The 13,895-nt window shown below is 41.3% G+C and overlaps 1 protein-coding gene across 9 annotated transcripts in view; it reads left to right on the top strand.

Annotated features, from left to right (window-relative positions):
- Positions 1-13,895, top strand: part of RASAL2 (RAS protein activator like 2) — a 185,506-nt gene that overhangs the window by 71,836 nt on the left and 99,775 nt on the right. For all 9 annotated transcript variants that reach the window (XM_061452032.1, XM_061452030.1, XM_061452029.1 and 6 more), the window contains exon 2: positions 12,191-12,318. In XM_061452032.1, coding sequence (XP_061308016.1) covers positions 12,191-12,318 — 128 coding nt within the window. The remainder of the gene's footprint in view (positions 1-12,190; positions 12,319-13,895) is intronic.

Below are 13,895 nucleotides of genomic sequence, written 5' to 3'. Positions count from 1 at the left end.
ACAGCTATCTACAGTAGCTGGAAGGAAATGCTTCTCAAATGTATTGTCCAAGTTGGTTCTAGTTAATAGTCCCTTGGGTACATGAACTTTCCTTACCTTCTCCACCCATCTTCTGGCAGAAAACAGAACTCTTAGTATTTTAAATTAAAAATTAATTAATTAATAAAAATCTTTGCTGCCCTTGTACATTGTTTCTCCATAGGAGTGAAATGAATTTCAGTAATAACTCATAAAATCAGTTGTGTGAGTGGATTATTCCTACTGAGGGGAATTCCACAAAACAGAACAGTAACATAAAGCAAATCCCTTCAAACTGAATGAAAATAGTTATATAAAGATTCCACTTTCCCTTTCCTCACAGTCTGGTTGGATTTACTGTTACAAAATACAGTTGCACAGCGAGACTGCTAATTAGATGTTATCAGGCCTGTTTCTGCAAGGTTGTGACCTATAAATATCTGTTTATCATTGCTGTAGGAAAGACATTTTCTCTGGTTATTTATCCTTCCTGGCTTCATTTGTTCTCCGAGGATTTTGGAGAAGACCCCCTGTGGCTTTACCCTTCTGACAAAAAGGGGTTTGGATTTGCTGTGGGAGCTTCATGATGTCAGTTTGCAAAACGTATGGTGGGGAAAACATCTGGGACAAGTGCATGCTTGTGCTTAGGGGATTTGTGACATTACCACTAAGCATCAGGTAAATCAGCTGAAAAGCAGTAGAGTAAATAATGAAGGGTTAGGTCCTCTCAAGATTTGTACTTTGCAGGTTTTAGGGAATGTAGCAGGAGTAAGGAGTTAAAATTAACTAGGCATGGGCTCTAGGGTGGAGGGTGTTTTGGGTGAGGATGTGGGGTTGCCTTTATTCTTCATAGCCTATCCTACTGCAGAGAGAAGGAAACATTAAGTAGAGGGGAAACCCGGTTGAAGAATACCTGAAATACTGCACCCTCGCTACAGATCCTTTAATTAGCTAGTCCATCATCAAAGGATGCATTAATCATGCTTCTTTGGGGTTGCCAAAAGCACAGTAAACCTGTTTCACCTGTTTTGGTGGTACCTTGGGAGCCTTGATCTCAGCATGGCTAAGATGTCCAACTGAGCTGGCCTGCAACAGTGTATTTCCCCTGACACCGTGTTACCTTGCAATTTCTCTGTCCTGGCACTGTTATTTCTTCCCATGTTGCCTCTTTCACAGTTAGTTTCCCTCAACGTCATATAAAGTAGACAGGAAGAAAGAAATCACCTGTTATATTCTGAAATTTTGAAACAAAATTATGCTTTGATTTGCAAATATTAACATTATGTGGTAATAAGGAGAACAAAGGGCTATGAGTCAGGGTGCTCCTCCTCAGCCTTGATCTGAGCCAGCAACTTAGTGTCCTGCCTTGACCAAGTTAGTGGTGACCTCTTTAATTAAAGTGGATTTTTCTCCCAAAGCCAGTTTTCCCCTCCCTAAAAACAAGTACAATAGTTGGATTAAATTACAAAGGGGAACTAACCTCATATAACTTTTAACTAAAGGTTAAAGGGTAGAGCTGATAAAAGAGGTATAACAGGTCGTTGCCTTGATGCACTAGATTAAATGTGGGACTTAGGCTATTTGCAATAAGACATGTCTGCATAAATCTAAATATAGTTCAGAATCCCGATTGCAGTCTCCTTCCTCTAAAGTTCTGTGTCTGAACCATCTTTAAAGGATGGAAAAGGTCCAGTCTTTTTTATGTTAACATTGCATTACTGAGATGCATGAAGACTTTTCAGATGTCGGAGAGAAAAATGGAATGAGGAGCATTTTACTGCTTTTGTACGGGGTTTTGTTTCTAAGTAGGTCAAATCAACAAATTGGTGTATAATAGCTGGTTCCAGGTTCTTCTGAAAACATTCTGAAGATGCCAGAAGGAAGCAGAGTGAGTCTTTTTAAATAGCATGGGGAGTACTGAAGGGCTTCTTTTACATTATATTTGAATCCCTTGAGGTGGTCCTTTACTAAGTCATTTGTTTTAAGTGGTTAAAATAAGAAAGTTAAGTTTAGCCTGTATACCTGAATGACCTGGATAATATGCAAAAAAAATGCACATCGTTATAGTAGATTTTAATGTCCTGTGAACTCTCCCTTCAAGAAGGGAAATAAAATTGTGTGAGACATCAGCGGTGGTCCCAACTACTATATTCTCTATTCCCAGAAGTCTGTTGAGGCAAAAAAAAATCCAAGCCTAAAAGTAGCATCTAATCACTCATGTATACACTCAGGCTTCAAGAAACATTCAGGCTGAAAATAGCTAAAAGAGTACAGCAGTAACAGGCTGCGCAGTGGTGGGAGGGTAACTGAGCTCTTGAAAAGTCTAAGGTATGGGAGAGCATCATGTGAGAGTTCTGTGATGTTGTGGGTTTGTTGGTTTGATTTTGTTTTGGTTTATTTAACTTTTTCATTTTTTCCTTTATTCCTCTCTCTTGACATGAAAATCACCACACATGGGGAGGGCTATTTTTTGAGACCACAGAGGCTGCGTTTCTGTAGAGGCAGGTTTAAGGAAAGGGGAATTCAGCAGTCCTGCCATTGCCAGGAGAAATTGAATTTATGGGCTGAGATTGTTCGCATCAGTGACAATGAATGTACCTGTTTTCTTGAAGGAAAGCTAAAGTTGAAGGCTTCTAAAACAAACAGGCTGCATGGTGTAATTCAAACTGCACATGGAAGCCTGAAAGGTAGTGTGTGCTTGTTTCAGTTGTTATTCTTGAACTTGTCACACTTGTGGCTCATTCTTCTCTCAGCAGAAATGCTTTTCTACGTTTACCTTTACTCCTCTCATAACTCCCTAGCTGGCAAAAGAAATCAAAAGGATCTTGCGCTCTTCAGACCAGTCTGTGACAGATGAGTATTTGGTGGTCAATGCCTTGTTGCCAAGGGTGCTGAGTAAAGCTGTCTGTGAACCTTTGGTAATGGTGTTTTTGTCAAGCTCCAGGCACTGCTTGTGGTACAGTTGTCTTTACCTTTGACTGCAAGTCTACCGTACGCTTTTTTGTGCACTCAAAAAATGCAGGAACTGAGCAGCATTTGCTTTTGTTTAGGTTTGTTGGTCTGTTGGTTGTTTTTTTTTCACAGCTGCCTTGGGCCAATGTCCTTTTTAAGTTCAGTATGCTTTTCCTCTCATCTTCTTCCTGCACTGCTGCAAAAAATGAAGCATTATGAGGGAGCAGCCCAGTCTGGATGTTTGGTGCTGAAGAGGTTGTACAATAGAGATTAGGGGCTGGTGAGGCAAGCACTACAGAGAAAAAGACAGAGGGAAGGATATAGAGCTGGGTAAGAAAAGGACCATGCATAAATTAAGAGAAAAAACCTGCAGATTTTTTTCTCCCATGAATAATTAACTTTTTTGCTATTCTCCATTTTCCAGTTCCTAAACCTCAAACCAAAATCAGTCCTTGCTCTGGGGAGAAGTATCACTTGAGAATCTTCTCAGAAGTTGGCAGCTTTTTAATAGGGGCATGTAATCTTTTATAATCCTCTCTACAGGTTTGTAATAACCATTTTTGTTTTGAGATTCCAGAGTGTTTTGTAGGCCAAGAGGGAATTTAACTGTGAGAGAAAAATGTACTTAATATTCAGGAGCAAAGATGAGTGGTCCTGAGCAGGGAAGGAGAACTGAATAAGAAGAAAGGAAAACCTGCTTAGTATTGTAGGGAAGATCACAACGACGGCTTTGAGCAACTGCGGGCTATTTGAAATCTTAGGTATCCTGGGAACCAATTTGTTTTTTTACACAGATAGCAGCTTTTGTTCTGGTGATGTCATGAGATTTACAAGGCTGCACAATGACCTGCTTGTTTGCAGACACGCGGGAGGCTGGGATGAGCATGAAGCACACCTGCACGTTTTGTACTGTCCCCACCTTGGTTGGGTTGTGTTTTCTGGTTCCACTTGTTGAGCTACCAAGTGTGCAGATGATTGCATGATTTGAGGTTCCTGGCATCGATCCATTCAAGAAGGTGCTGATGTCTCCCGATAGACACATCTTTCACGCTGTCTCTCACAGAACCTGGTTGGGTGCAGACTATGAGACCGGGGAGAAGCAGCTGAGGAAAGTGAGGATCAATTACCCTTTGTAAGTTTAGCAATCAGTTATGCACCACATAAGAAGCTTAGAGGAGCTCAGCAGCATTCAAGCTAATTGGCAGTTTTAAACTGCTATTAAGAGCTCCCACACCTTTTGCTCAAAGAAGCTGCATGGTGACAGTGAGCTAGTGCAACTTTCTGGTTTCCAGTCAGAATTACCCTGCCAGGCCAATTTTAGCTTTATGTCTAATTTTTGCTTATGCTGTTAGCTCCTTAGCTATCATTTTTTAGGACTTTGCAAGAAAGCTTGAGACTGTTGGCACACTCAGCATCTGCTCGCTAAACTACTCGTAAGACTTTAAGACTTGTGGTTTCTTTTTTTGGAACTGCTCCATGATTTTCCCTTTTGAAAAGAAAATCTTGGTGAAACTGCTTGCATGGTTATGGCCTAACTGAATTTGTGCTCTTTAGCTTCTGCAGAGCACTTGGGTACTGGGGAGCACTGAGCTATGTTAGCAAATGTTAGGGTCTGAGGGTAGTAAATGTGTTAGTACAGGTCTTGGGAAAGGTATGATTTTTGAATTACATGTGTTATGGGGAAATGAAAAGGGAAGTTTTGGCTGATTTCTTCTGTAGTCTCAGCGTTGGTGTGAAAACTACCAAGCTTTTGATAGGCAAAGTGGCAACGTTGCAAGTAATAAGGCAGATGTACTGACTCAGGACCAAGTTAAATTGGCAGAGCTGTCTGGGAGCTCAGCTGGGGGAGTGAGCCTGCTGTACCTTGCTCGCTGATGGCTGTCTCTTGTGCAAACAAGTCAAATCTCTCCTAGGGAAGGAATGAAGGGGTGGGAATGATGTCAGCGACGGAGAGGAGAGGCAACAAGAGCTCATCCTTCTGGGAGATGCCAAGCTTGTAGAACAGTAGCATTCTGTATTTTGTCTCCTGGGGGTTGTAAAGAATTAGATATTCATTCATCTGATGGCTCAGCCCTTCCCAGATAAAAATTGTTCCTTACTCTTCTTTTATGCACAAAAACTGTAGGAAGCTCAAGAGTCTGGCTGGTGGCTCTGGTAGTAAGCAAAATACTGATGCTTGCTCTTTGAGCTATAAAGGTTAATCTTGTGTGGAGGTGAGACTGCTGCATGTGACAAATTCAGAGCAGGAAGGCAACCCTTTTCCCACCCTATCACAGATCTGATCAAAGCTTTTCAGCAGCTGGTGGAAAAAAACTGTGCCTTTTACTGTTTTCAGAAGAGACACAGTCCTCATTCACAGGAGGGGGAAAAATCTCAAAACCTAACCCATAAGCAGTGATCAGCAGATACCTTCAGACTTCTCATCTCTGAATTTTAAGGGATTCATTCACCCACACTTGGCATACTGATGGTGGGGAAGTGGAAGCACACATGATAAGCAGAAAAATTGCCATAGTGATATTTCTGTGAGGGTACAGAGAATGAAAACTGCACCCAACTGAACAGTTTTTATGTGAATCTGTCTGTGGCATATAAGATTCTCCACTAGGGTAATGGAAAACCATTTTTTAGACTATGTCTGATCACTGCCATTCAATAAAGAGTAGTGGAAAGGTCTTGTGAAGAATTAAAATTAAAGGTCTTGTGAAGAATTTGTGTTGCAGTGCCAAATGCACTGGAATCTGAGAAACTCATGGCACTGGTCACGGCTTCTGCCAGCTTCTAAAGTACCATTTTTGCCTACTTAAATCTTTTTATGGCTTTGTGCAGAATGGATTTTCCAGGTAGAGTTCTAGCTGCAAACAGTTGCCATAAGAGTTTTTGAGATCTCTGAAATGTGATGGGTTTGACTAAGCTTTCTTTACCTCAGACCCACAATATTAGGTTTCCATACAAGCATTTGATTATCACTGCACACAGCTGCTAGAGGAGAGTAACTGGATTCAGCTGAATTGAGGGCTAGTTGTTGCATGTGTAATGAGTTTGAGTGCAGCTATTAAATATAACAGAAAGAATTCACAAATACTTCTGTAATAACATCCTACATAAATAGCGTGCCTGTCATCCCAAAGGATCTGCTCATGCTTTCTACACTTAAAATAGCAGCTACTCCACCACAGAGATCTGTTGCTGACCACGGAAACGTAGGTACCTCCTATAGAATGGAGCCGTGCCACGCAGTGATTTAGAGGGGCAAGTCAGCAGTGCTGTATGTCACAGTAGCTACAAGAAGCTTCCTAGAACACCTACAGAAATAAAATAGTAGGATTAATGATTTTATTTCTGTAATGTGTACTGGTCATATCTCTTAGTATGTTGTGATTTAAATAAGAATTAAGCAACCCTAAGTACATCATGTTTTCTCTGTAGCATGAGAGTCTCTGCATTACCACATAAATGGTATGTGCTGAATTTTCCTTATATTATACAATGTCATGAGTGTTGTATGTTCTTTGTTGGGAGATTGTGGTACTTCTCCATATAAACTTGGCAGATGAGTGTTCCCTCCTTCTTCCAAGTGAATTTGTTCATTGTGGTAGGTTTTCTTTGATCAGTTGTTTCTGATAGCGTCTGTCTGCAGTCCTGCTTGGATCTGGAACTTGCATATGGCTGGGAGTTGGTTTGAGACATAAGAAATGTAAACAAAAGCTATGTATATCAGCATGAAGGAAAGTGGAAGTTGTCTTGATTGTGCTTTTCCTTGCAGACCCTCAGTAACTAACCTCTGTTGTTATCTGCTCTGTGTAAATGTTGGGAGATTGGCCCTCTTTCAGTTGAGCCAGGGTTGCTCTGCCACCTGTGTCTGCTCTCAGGGCAGCAGCGCTTGAACTGTCTTCTCTTTTAAGTCCAGATCTTGCAGATCTTCATCTGAGTGTCATACAGCTGTCTGAAATAGTTGCATATACACACAGCTGTATTTCGTGTAACTGTGCTAGTGCTGTTTATTTTCACTCACATTTGTTACTTCTTTTGTGGAAATCCTGCCATATTGCAAGATGGAGGTTTAAGGGAATGAAATGTGTTAAGATGTTGTATTTCTTACTAGAAAGGTATACCATTTCTGCTCATCTTTTCCTTGAATCATGAGTTTAGTGAAGGGCTTTTAATTACTATTTGTCTTTGAAGCTTCATGCCAATAGTAAGGCTTTTTTCAGTTTCTGTTCAATTGCTTGATAAAGGTTCAAACTGATGATTGTTCGAACTGGACTGCATACTTGTGCACAGCTTCATAGGTCGAGGTACTGAAAAGCTCTCAGATGACAGCACTTATCTAAAGTTCTCTGAGCTCTGTCTCTATGGTTAAGTACATAAAACACCATGGAAACATTGACACTGAGCAAGCAGACCAGACCTGTTGTCAAAAGGTGTTAGGGCTCCTACTAATCTCTCTTCAGAGGAAAAAAATCTTCCCTGCCTACAAACTTGGCCTCTACATTAGTTACTCAGCTGCTTGGCAGCTTCTTTTTGGAAATCCTGGGAACTGAATACAGACCCTAATAAAGTTGATGAAAATTTGGCAAGTGCTTCAGTAAGTCCTTGATTTTGTCACGGGAAGAACATGGTTCAAAAAAAAAAGGAGCTCTGAAATATGCCAGCGGTGTTCTTGTCATCACTGGGGTGAAGGTTTATTTCTGTGTTTTTTTGATGGTGGGTAGAGTACACTTTTTGGCAAAAGGACTGAAGGTATGAATTTACCTTTAATGTAGTTTTGTTGCCTGATTTCTGCAAATTCTGTCCTTTTCACTAGCTCTGAAGAGGAGTGCTCTTTGGGTTGTAGAAGAGCTGTTGGGGACTAAAGGACATTGGAATGCCCATCATCTCTTGGAAATAATTTTCTGATCCTCCTCATTGCTTCCTTTTTAGAAAGTATTCTCCACTTCCGAATGCATTTGGAATTTTCAAAAAAGAGTCGTTGCATACTTGCAATGAAAGATACAGAAATGTTCCCATCTGATAGCACTAGTGCTACTCCCTAAATACTGCTAAACTGCCATCAGCTTTCATAAAATGTCTTACCCTTTCTGTGGGACCAACTTGGCACTGTCTGCTTTTCTCCTTCTTCCCTCACCTTACATCCATCAACACTTCGGTTGTGGTAGTTATGTAGTTATGACAGAAATGGTCCTTCCCCCCCCCCCCCCCCCCCCCCCCCGTTTTAAAATAAGCTCTGCACTTAAAGAATAATAAGGCACAAGTTTGGCTGAGAGAAAGGGAGCTTTATGGATATTTATAATATGCCTAATGGCATTTCAGAACCCTGAGGAAAAACAACGCCGTTTCCAGTCTTCAGCTATGTCAAATGTGGCAGGCAGGCAGTGATGCTCTTCTCAGTTCAGCAGGGGAGGATGTGCTGAGAAGGGGATTCTTTCCAAGCTGTTACTTAACCGATATTAGCATTTGAAGGCACATAAGGCATGACCTTTAATCCTGTGTGTAGACTAACTGATCTGCTTGCTTGAATGCCTCATTGTAATGATGCAGAACGGAAAGGATTGCATCAGACCAGAGAAAGAAATCTTTCTGTCACCAGAACTTGCATATTTAGGTGTGTGGCTGCATGATCCCATCCCACACGTAGCATCTGCAAACTCAGAGCTTTCAGATGCATCTGCCTGATCTCTCCTCCAGCTCCTGCCTGAAATTGCATTCATCAATGAGCTACCCTCCAAAGAACAAGCTTTCCTGTGTAAGCTGATAGATAACAGCCCCAAAATTAGAAAAGACAGCCCCAGCTTTCGATCTTTCCCAGTAGTGTAAGCGATCTTAGTTACACATGGACTTTTTGCAACTCACTTCCATAGCAAATCAAACATTGGCAGTAAATTAGTTTTATTGGGCATTAGTGGAAGATGTTGCTGGGTTTTATTACATTCACGTGAAAAGTTGGAGCCAAGAATGTAAAATGAAAACTGAAGATGAAGAGTACTGGAAAGCAGAACAGGGCTTGTAAAGTGACCGAGTGTATATGTGATACTGTGTAAAGTCCTGAAGAGTCTTCAGCCTAAACTGGTAACATACTTCAGAGTAAGTTTTGAAGTTACAGCTGTTGTGAGAGGCTCCAAAGAGGTCAACCACACAGGAGGGCTAGATGAGAAATAATATAAATAGGTGGGACAAATACACCAAAGCTATGCTGTGGTTTTTGTAGCGGTGAGTGTTCTTGTAATGCGTACTCAGCATACGTCTAGTTTGCACCATGGGCTTGCTCCATCAGCCTCAGGGAAAGGACTGAAGTTATGCGATCTGATATATCAGAAAACCAACTTGCAACTGCTCTCCTTTGTTAAAGAGAGTGCTTGGTCAGCCTGCAGGGGTGGTGGGATTGTGTCCTGATCAAAAGGATACCAATGCAAACACAAAATATTAATGCTGTGGTGTTCTCTAGTGGTGATTGACAGCTCCAGACAGAGATGACAGGTAACTGCCAGCAGGCTGTGGAAAGCTGTTCTGTAGCCAACCCACTTGGCAACTGAGACATGGCTGGCCCGCAGTGCCTGATGACTCAGTTAAGTCCTGGAGTTGTTATTGCAGTGGAAGAAGTCATTCTGTTCTTTAATTCCTTTGTGCAGCCCATAGATCAGGATGGTATTCTGCCAAGGCTGGTAGTTAGTAGAAATTATAATGCAAAAGTCTTCTTGAGCTGGGTGAGTCGTGATTGTAGATTCTGTGCTGGAGCTAATGGTCCAGAAGGGTTTTCTTTTGCGAGGAGAAAGTCTACCAGCAGTTCAAAACAATGTTTACTTGGTTATCACTTAGCATAGCAGCTGGAGGCAGTGTCTCACTGCTAGCCCACCCACATGAGCAGGATGGAGCATGCCTTCATCTTTTTTTCCCCTTGGTGATTGATCATATGCTTTCATTACCCAAGAGACTACCCCCAGAGCTCTGGTCTTCACATTTGTGTTGCACACTCATGCTAGGAGCCTGTGGCTTCATCATTCTTGCTTATCTTCCCTCTGTCAGCCCCATTGCTCATAGGTTTATGTTGCTGAGGCGTGACTAGGATTCATGTGCTGCTGTTTGGGGAAACCAAGGTCTAAGCAAGAGCACCAGTGGCTTTATTTTTCATCTGGTTAGGTTTTTGGTCTGACACCATGATAAATGTGAGTTGAACTTGTGCCAAAAATCTACCTGGAAGGTTAATGTCTATAGGATGGACAAAAATATGACTCGTGAGAGAGTCTTGTGCTCTAGGAGTTTGCACAAACACACTCCACAGAGACTGTGGTGGTTTCTCTTAATTATGCTTATTCCTAAATAGAGGTTGGGGCAATTCTGAGACACACAATGTTACTTGCTACTACTGGAAACCAAGCTTCAGTAGGAGAGGTAACAGTGTGGAGCCTGATTCTGAATTTCAGCTTTCTCCCTTATTAAGTCACCTGAAATTAAGGGAGCAAAGGTGCATTTCTCTATTATTCAGAGCAGTAGAAGCCATGCAGTCCTCCTCTTTTTTTCTTGCTTGAAGATATCAGATAGCCTGTTTCAAGCATTCTTCTGAATGATCACAAAAATCCTAATGCAACATGAGGTTGAACTGGATACTTGCTGAAAGCTGTCTTTCAACTTAATTCTCAGACTTTAAAGGTGATTTCTTTCAATGCAGAGGCAAAGTTGTTATTATATTCAGCAAAAGAGCATGAACATGTTGCAGCTTTTTAATAATTAGGGGACGTTGGCATTCACAGGGTCTGCAAGGGGTGATGCCTGTTGGAGGGGTTCATTACTCCGCGTTTAATGCTTGTGTTTGGATTTATGCTCTTTGCGGCTGAGGAGGAGCTGGGTGTTTGAGGATTCGCTGGCCTCTAGTGGTGAAGCTGGGTAGAAGCTGCAGGAAGCATCTGTGCTCAGCTCTGTGCAAGCAGGGGGTTACTACGTCTACTAGGAGGAAGCTAACATCACAAAACACTTTGAACACTCATTTTGCCTAAGGGGCTCCTGAAATAGTTGAAGGTGGTCTTGGACTCCTGTACAGCAAGTCCCTCGACTTGCAGTGTCTGTTTTAGACCTCTTACAGGTAGTCTCGGGAATCTACAGTGTGTACATTGAAAATGGCTGATTTTTAGAGTAATGCAAGTAGTTTTATGAAATCAGAGTGCAAGATAAAAATGAAACAATGTTACAAAGCAACCAGACTTTAATCTCAAAACTTGAGAAAGAGACAACTTGAATTGTTCTACATTTATGTAAGTGGCGCTATCCATAGCTCTGTTGCATACATCCTTTTTCGGTCATTCATATCACATTTCTGCCTCCTGTAAAGAGATTTTTATAAGTTGACTGCATACTTGAATTCCTAGGACAGCCTTCTTTGTACCCAGTCTTCCTGTAGCACTGACAGTGTACCTTGCGGCTCCACAGCTTTCTTTGCTTTTGGGCTTGGCTGCTTGGCAGTGAAGTCCATCTGACTGCTGCACTTGTTTGTGTGCTTTCCTTTCCCAGTTTTGCAGAAAGCTTCTTAGTAGTAAGAGGCACATGTAATATGTAGTTCAAGCCTGAGAGACATACGGGAAATTCATTAAAAATTTTAGAAGATCAGCACTGGGAGCCAAAGAAGTTGGTTTGGTTTGGATTTTTTTAGGAGGACAGAGGGGAGACTGAATTTTTGTCACTACAACAGCTGTGGCTAATTGAAAATGCTGGAAGACTCCTATCTGTCACAATTTAATCAAATAGCTTCCCTACCAGAAGATACTAGTAAGCCCTTCTCGATTAAATGCCTATCCCTTTGAATTTTTTTCTCCCTCCTTCAAGCCTGCCTTCCTTGATCCCCATCTTCCTTCCTATGTGTCTCTCTATCCTTAGCCCTGCCCCCTCTAACCATGGTTTTGAGAAGGTTGTGGAGGAAATACTATGGTTTTGTGAGAGCTCTTGATCTTTTCTTTTAATTATGTTTCAGTCTTTGACATTTATATTCATCTCAGGTATTGCCATTTTTGTAAGTCATGCTATAGCTAAATAAGTATTCATAGTGTATCTTGCATAGCACTCCACATGGGTGCCTCCCAGGATTAGCATTTTGTCTTTCAGTGTGCTGAAACAGGCAGTGCAAAGTACAGGTTGCAGGTTTGGTTTGCATCTAGCTGCAGAAAAGCAAAAGCAAAGAAGGTGGCTAATGATACATGCTAATGATTCTGTCACTGCGGTTTTCTGTTCACAGATGTAAAAGGACCACCTACACACAGACTATCCTGCGGCCAGTCCCCCTACACTGAAACGACAACATGGGAGAGGAAATACTGCATCCTGACAGACAGCCAGCTGGTGCTGCTCAACAGGGAGAAAGAGGTGAGAGAAGCTCTCGTTGGCCACTCAGGATTTTCTTTGTGGCCTTTATTGGTAAAAGGAGACCGCAGCTTTTTTAGTCTGCTCTTTATTTTGTTTATAAGTCTATAAGTGTGTGAAAGGGGTAAAAAGGTGAGCTAACCTAGTCTCCATAAGGATGTCATGGTGCTTACAGTTGTAATCCAGCTGCCACAGAAGCCAGTTGTATGGAAGAGGTGACAACAAACTGTGTGCATCCAAAACTCCTTCCTGGTGTTTTACAGGCTGAGTTTTAAGTCTGCCACTACATCTTTCTATGTTATTGCTGCTTTTAATGGTAGTTAAAGCCACCACAGCTCTGTAAACCTACCTCCTCACATCAGTGCAGACATAAAGGTAGGCAGAAATGCAGTAATGTTGGAGGGAAAGGGTGTGTGTCTGTATTGGGAATACTGGGCAGAGAAGGTGTGTGCAACCTTTACACTATACAGTCATCCTTACTGCAGTTACAAGGTAAATTGAGACAGAGGTTTGCCCTCTCTCTTGCTAAATGCAGCAAGAAAGATTGGGTGCCTCTTGGCATGGACATATAAAGCTATTGCAACTGTCTTTACCTTAATTATAAAATTATTCTCAGGGAGGGAGGGAGAGTGTGTGTACAGCATGTAGTACTTAGCATTGTGCCTTGCCATGAAGGTAATGTAAATATCGTTATAGAATAGGCATGTTTTACTTAATTGAAAGCAAATGTTCGTAATTTCCTTCTAGACTATGCTATATGTTTTTTCTTGTGGTATTTGATGTCTACAGAGCGTCATGAATATATGAGCTTTAGAAGCATTTGATAATGCTTCTGAGTTTGTTTTTTTTTGTTAATGATCCTGGTGTAGATTTACCCTGTTTTGAAATAAATATATCAGGAGGAGCTATAAAATATGAATGTCTTCAAATTACTGAAATAGATTTTTATGGTGTATAAATGCCCATAAATTTGAGTAGTACCATGGTTTCCTACATTTGGAGATGACCTGGATTTTTGTGGGGTTTTATTGATTCTTTTGAAGCTTCTGTGTATGGCTGTGTACAGGCTGAGAGTATGGGGCCTATTTCTGGTGTAAATATTATTCATCTTCAGCTGTGATCAGGTTTATTTACAAGGTCTGAAATATTTCCTTGCTTAGGGAGAGTAGGAGGAAATGGTTTAGAGAAGGACTTGAGTTACTAGAAGGGAACATCATCAATGCTAATGTGTAGGAAAGGTGATCACACGCGTGGAAAATGGAATTCCCAAATCATGATGTTTGTTTAATTCTTTTTCCAGTCTGACAGGACTGTCACCTAAGGAATTAAAGTATATATTGAAGAAACTTAAGGACATGTGAGAATTATTCCTGAAACTGTACTGTACCAGCACAGCTGGGCTGAAAGAGTGCATCTCATTAAGGAAGTGTAATTGAAAACAACACTGGCTTATATCACAAGTAATTATCTGGAGGTGGTAATCATGCACTTCTGGCTTCTTAATTTCTCCTACCACATACAATTGAAAGCATTTTGCTGGGAGTAAGATGAGTCTTTTGCTTAGATCCTGAGAAATAAAT

The sequence above is a fragment of the Pezoporus flaviventris genome, unplaced genomic scaffold (genome assembly GCF_033815535.1).
Source record: "Pezoporus flaviventris isolate CSIRO_AGI_PZ_B2104156 unplaced genomic scaffold, CSIRO_AGI_Pfla_v1 ptg000013l, whole genome shotgun sequence".
NCBI lineage: Eukaryota > Metazoa > Chordata > Aves > Psittaciformes > Psittacidae > Pezoporus > Pezoporus flaviventris.
Note: the sequence above shows the minus strand (reverse complement) of the source record. Positions and strands in the feature narration are given on the sequence as shown.